The sequence below is a fragment of the Callithrix jacchus genome, chromosome 12 (genome assembly GCF_049354715.1).
Source record: "Callithrix jacchus isolate 240 chromosome 12, calJac240_pri, whole genome shotgun sequence".
Classification (NCBI taxonomy): domain Eukaryota; kingdom Metazoa; phylum Chordata; class Mammalia; order Primates; family Cebidae; genus Callithrix; species Callithrix jacchus.
Genome location: NC_133513.1, coordinates 94,765,220 through 94,771,511, shown reverse-complemented (window position 1 = coordinate 94,771,511; position 6,292 = coordinate 94,765,220). Strand labels below are relative to the sequence as shown.

Here is a 6,292-nt window from a genome sequence, read left to right as displayed (position 1 = left end):
GCGGATAAACAGGAAGCGGGCGGTGGAGGTGGCGGTGGAGGAGAGCTCGGAGCTTCGAGGGGGAACAGGAGAACTAAAATTGTTGGGAGGGCAGCAGAGGCTGAGAACGAGGACAGGACCCTTGGCCGTCTTCTTCCAGGGAACGAGAGGTCACGGCCTCGCTCTCCGCTTAGGCTTCTTGCGCCCCAGCTTAAAGCTGAGGCAGCGGCTGACAAAGGGCTCACGCCGGTGCCGCCGCCCTTCTCATCCGGGCATTCGGGTCCCTGCGGAGAAGGAGGGGGAAGGGCAGAGGGGGAGGGGAAGAAGTCAGAGGGGCGCACTCTTGGAGCTGAAGCCCTCTGCAGGGCTCCGGGCCTGTGGCCCAACGGACGGAGACCGAGGAGGACCCGTAGAGGTGGCGGCGGCCGGGGGCAGGAGGATGGTGCAGAAGGAGAGCCAAGCGACGCTGGAGGAGCGGGAGAGCGAGCTCAGCTCCAACCCTGCCACCACTACGGGCGCATCGCTGGAGCCGCCGGCTGCTCCGGCAACCGGAGAAGATAACCCCGCCGGGACTGGGGGAGCAGCGGTGGCCGGGGCTGCAGGAGGCGCTCGGAGGTTCCTGTGCGGCGTGGTGGAAGGTGAGCGCCCTCCTTCCCGCCCCGCCTCGGCACTAGCACGTTCTGTCCTCGGGAGGGGGGTGGTGGTGGCTGGGCTTCTGGAGGCTCTAGAAGCCCGGAAAGCCTTTGCATCTGAAATGTGGCCTTGCTAAAGCGAGGGGAGAGAGGAGACGGTAAGCGAGTCTCCCCGCACGCCCTTAAACGGCGTCGAATTCCCCCCTGGCCACTCAAAAGCCTGACCCCACCCGTCTTGGGCTTGGAGCCAAGCCGGCTCCTAAGGAGACCAGTGGTATGGAGCCTGGTGTTCTGTTAGCCTTTGAGTTCTACCACTTTGTACCTTGAGATCTTATTCCCTAGGGTTGTCTGCGTTCCAGTGAAAAAACGTGTATAGTCACCCTTTGGGTAAAAATCGACCCACACTGACGTGCTTGTACTTCTGGAGTGAAGAGAATCACGGTTGGCCTATAGTATTTGAAGTTCTACTTTGCTTAGAGTATTTTTGTTGCTCTCCGCTGCAAAATTCATTTGCAGCTTAGAAAATTGTCCACTTTCCCAGCTACTGTACTTTGCTCTCGAGGGATGAAGCTTTGGCTTTAATCGCAGATTCTTAAAGTATCCGAATTTGAATTTAGTGACCGAGAAGTGGCTTTAAAAATGTCCTTTTCGCCTTTTTCCCCATTTACAGTCGAAAAGAATGATGGACTTTTTTGATAATAGGGAAAATTACCAGATGCTTGTTGCACAGTTTCTGGATAAGAATGGAAAGATAGCCTTGTAGTTCTGTAGAGGCATAAATCAGTTACATTATTGCTCTTTGCGCAATTGCAGCGTATATTTGAATTTTTTGAAGTATTTTGGCCGTCGCAGAGTTTCCTAGATGTATGTTTTATATATCTGGTATATGTAATGGTGTGAACAAGGGTGAAATAATCTTTAAAAAACCAAAAGGGCATGGTAAAAGTATTGTTCTCGTGGTTGAGAACATCAGCTTTTCTTTTTTCTTTTTTTTTTTTTTTTTTGAGACGGGAGTTTCGCTCTCGTTACCCAGGCTGGAGTGCAATGGCGCGATCTCGGCACACCGCAACCTCCGCCTCCTGGGTTCAGGCAATTCTCCTGCTTCAGCTTCCTGAGTAGCTGGGATTCCAGGCACGCGCCACCATGCCCAGCTAATTTTTTGTATTTTTAGTAGAGACGCGGTTTCACCATGTTGACCTGGATGGTCTCGATCTCTTGACCTCGTGATCCACCCGCCTCGGTTCCCAAAGTGCTGGGATTACAGGCTTGAGCCACCGCGCCCGGCCTTTCTATTTTTTTTTTTTTTTAACCATATAAATTAGAGTATTCTTTTGAAAAATGGCTGGTGATTATGGTACAGACCATAACAGGCTGCTTTGGTGCTACAATAAGGCATAAAAGAGTTCAGCGAAGTTAACTAACTGCCTTGCAGCATTTGGAGAACTACGGAATGGAAAAGTATTATATAGTTTTATCAAAAATGATTGCATTGCGTGACTTATGTCGATGTATTTATTGGCTTGAGTGCAGGAAGATTTTAGAAAAAGAATCTGTTTTTTGTTACCAAAGATCTTGGGGTGGGGTTGAGAGAGTGCTGGGAAATTTCGGAGATAGACTGGAATGAATCTAATGAAACTTGCCAGTCCATTATACCTTCTGTAATGAAAGGAGAAAACTCATTTGGTTTAAATTAGTTTATTAAAAGGCGATTTTCCTATTTAAAGAAAGGAGTTGTCTGCCATTATCTGGTCTGTTCTTCCCGTGCCCTTGTATATTTTCTTGGTAACTGAGCACCTGAGCCGGCACTGATTTTTGTTTTTTTGGAGATGGAGTCTCGCTCTGACGCCCAGGCTGGAGTGCAGTGGCGTGATCTCCGCCTCACCGGTTCAAGCAATTCTGCCTCAACCTCCAGAGTAGCTGGGACTACAGGCACACGCCATCGTGCCTAATTTTTGTATTTTTATTAGAGATGGATTTTTGCCATGTTGGCCATGCTGGTCTCGAATTCCTGACCTTGTGATCTGTCGGCCTCCACCTCCCAAAGTGCTGGCATTACAGGAGTGAGCCACCGAGCCTGCCCGGAAAGTACTACAGTTTTATACAACGTAATGAATTTTAATTTGGTCTGTCATTTTTCTTTTTGTGGTGCAGAGGAGTCATTCTGCCTAGAGGTTGAAGCTAAAATACATTTCAGAAATTTCTGTTCTAGACTAGTCTCTTACGAAGACTGTGTGGGTTATGTAGAACATTTTGTGTTCAGAATGCTTTTATTAACTGTCTTCATGATACTCTTGAGAGGCTGTCCTTATCTCTTGCTGATGATTAGACTGAGACGGGTGTAAAGTAAAAGTAAGACAAGATGTAAAGTGGGTGGGTGATTTGAGCTGTGATGAGCCCACAGCTCAAAGGAATTCCAGGTAACAGTTTAATGCTTATTCAACAATTCAGGTCATCAGTCTGCAGACTTGTTTTCTGCAGTGTGCCTAGTGTTTTGTCCTCCTATGGGACACTCTGGGGCAAGTCACATTCTTGAGTTTTCTTTGTTTATTCTTTTCCATTTAGGACCAGAAGTAACATACTGGAATTTTCATTTGTTCAGACCTTTGCTCTGTAATTAAGATTGCCTGAGAGTTTGTTGTTTGGACCAGTTAGGCTTTTGAATTTCTTAGGAATGTGGTTTCAGGCATTTTTTTGGTCCCTTTGACTATATCATTGTATCAAGAACTTCCTTTTTTTTTTCCCCAGTGAGAGAGAGTTGCTCGGTCGTCCAGGCTGGAGTGCAATGGCGTGATCTGTGCTCACTGCAACCTCTGCCTCCTGGGTTCAAGCAGTTCTCCTGCCTCAGCCTCCCAAGTAGCTGGAATTACAGGCCTGACCAGGAATTTTTTTTTTTTTTTTTTTTTTTTTTTTTTTTGGGGGGACAAAGTCTCACTCTGTCATCCAGGCTGGAGTGCAGTGGCATGATCTTGGCTCACTGCAATCTCCGCCTCCTGGGTTCAACCTATTCTTGTGCCTCAGCCTCCTGAGTAGCTGGGATTACAGGTGCCTGCCACCATGCCCAGCTAATTTTTTTGTTTGTTTGTTTGAGACAGAGTCTCGTTTTGTAGCCCAAGCTGGAGTGCAGTGGTGTGCGTAATTTTGGCTCACTGCAACGTAAATTCTCCTGCCTCAGCCTCCTGAGTAGCTGGGATTACAGGCATGTGCCACCATGCCCAGCTAATTTTTTTGTATTTTTAGTAGAGACAGGGTTTCACCCTGTTGGCCAGGCTGGTCTTGAACTCCTGACCTCATGATCCGCCCACCTCAGCCACCCAAATTGCTGGGATTACAGGCGTGAGTAACTGCCCGGCCTAATTTTTGTATTTTTAGTAGGGACAGGGTTTTACCCTGTTGGCCAGACTGGTCTCAAACCGCCAGGAACTTTTTTTTTTTTTGAGACGGAGTTTCGCGCTTGTTACCCAGGCTGGAGTGCAATGGCGCAATCTCGGCTCACGGTAACCTCCGCCTCCTAGATTCAGGCAATTCTCCTGCCTCAGCCTCCTGAGTAGCTGGGATTACAGGCACGCGCCACCATGCCCAGCTAATTTTTTGTATATTTTTTAGTAGAGACGGGGTTTCACCATGTTGACCAGGATGGTCTCGATCTCCTGACCTCGTGATCCACCCGCCTCGGCCTCCCAAAGTGCTGGGATTACAGGCTTGAGCCACCGCGCCCGGAACTTTTTTTTTTTAAAGGAGCACAATCATAAAATCAAGTCGAATTATTTTCTGCTCCTATTTATGAATATTTAAAACTGCTTTACCTGTTTATCTCCCCTCACCCTTTTTCTTTCTTTATTTTTCTGTGTGTGTGTGTGTGTGGTGGAGTCTTGCTCTTTCACCCAGGCTGGAGTGCAGTGGCATGATCTCAGCTCACTGTAGCCTCTGCCTCCCAGGTTCAAGCAATTCTCATTTCTTAGCTTCCAGAATAGCTGGGATTACAGGCATGAGCCGCCACACCTGGCTAATTTTTGTATTTTTGTAGAGACAGGGTTGGCCAGGCTGGTCTGGAACTCCTGACATCAGGTGATCCACACCCGCCTCAGCCTTCCAAAGTGCTGGGATTACAGGTGTGATCCACTTCCCCCAACCTCCCCTCACCCTTTCTAAAGCAGTTTTACTCCCCTTCTAGGAAGTAATTGTTACTGTTGGCAGTTTGTATTACATTGCAGCACTTCCCTGTTGTAAGACTGAGATAGTCTTTTAAAAAATTGGATTTAAATATAGGTAGCTTTTATCAACAGTGAAAAGAGATAATCGATGTTTGTTTTAAAATATCACATAAGTAACAAATACTATGGCAGAAAAATAAGAAAATTTACCTAAGTAAAAATGGAATGAAAGTCACCTTGTAATGTCATCACCCAAAGATAAAGGAACCTGGTTGGGCGTTGTGGCTCACACCTGTAATCTAAGCACTTTGGAAGCCAAGGTGGGTGGATCACCTGAGGTCAGGGGTTCAAGACCAGCCTGACCAACATGGTGAAATCCCGTCTTGTTAAAAAAAAAAAAAAGGAACCTTAATTTTTTTTATTAAATATTCTCCAGATTTGGTGTATTTTAGGTTTTTTACAAAATAGGATTGTATTGTATGTTTTGTAACTTGCTTTTCTCATGAATGCTTACACCACATTTTAAAACTGAATGTAATTTCATTCTTACTTTGAATCTAGGATTTTATGGAAGACCTTGGGTTATGGAACAGAGAAAAGAACTCTTTAGAAGGTAAATATTATATGAAGGAGAGAAGAGATTAAATCCTTAACATTTTCTTTGGTTTGAAGAAATAGTAACACTGAATAGCCCAGGTACATTTTGATGGTTTCTCAATTGCACAAGTTATTTTACTTTGGTCCCTTATTTCTTCACCTAGGCCTTTGGTTTTCAAACTTTTCCTTGGGGAGCTGAATTAGGTTTTCGGCTTCACCTCACCCAGAGCTATCATGTTTTTTCTTAAGACTGTTTTATATGTTGACGTAGATCGTAATACTTAATTTTTTAAAATTCCACTGATAACAAAAATGTTAAAAACTACTGTTATAGAGTATTAGCCTTGTATGAGATGAAGATGCTCCAAAAAGAGGGAAAAGATGGAGATTTACAGCCTATAAATGTTGCCTGTTGATACATATGTAATTTTCTTTCCCCTTAAGGCTCCAGAAATGGGAATTAAATACGTACTTGTATGCCCCAAAAGATGACTACAAACATAGGATGTTTTGGCGAGAGATGTATTCAGTGGAGGAAGCTGGTAATCTTTTTCTTTTTAATCCATAAATTTAGAATCTGTGAAGAAAACAGTTATATCTTAAATGTAGTTATACAAGAATTTCATGATGTATTTTTTTTTGTAGGTAGTTTCCTTTTCCTCTGTCTGGTAACTATTCAGTTAGCTGAGACTCAGAGTGCTCTGCGCTAGCAAGGTTATGACCATACGTGTGATACCGTGGGTGTGCTAGGCCGACTTCAACTATTCTGTGGTCATAGATTGTGCTGCTTGCTTCTGCCAGTGGACTAAACAGTGAGCCACTGGACAGAGAAGTGCTGGAGCTGGGCTAGGCCCAGGGCAAGGCAAGTGAGGCCCCTTGGGTACACATTTTAAGGGATTCCCACCCCCCCAAAAAAAGTAGTTAAGATAAATA

The 6,292-nt window shown here is 45.3% G+C and overlaps 1 protein-coding gene across 1 annotated transcript in view; it reads left to right on the top strand.

Annotated features, from left to right (window-relative positions):
- OGA (O-GlcNAcase) overlaps window positions 1–6,292 on the top strand; it is a 33,154-nt gene continuing 26,862 nt past the window's right edge. Inside the window, exons 1-3 of the mRNA XM_002756542.6 lie at window positions 1–617; window positions 5,324–5,375; window positions 5,804–5,901. Coding sequence (XP_002756588.3) covers window positions 419–617; window positions 5,324–5,375; window positions 5,804–5,901 — 349 coding nt within the window. The 5' untranslated portion in view covers window positions 1–418. The remainder of the gene's footprint in view (window positions 618–5,323; window positions 5,376–5,803; window positions 5,902–6,292) is intronic.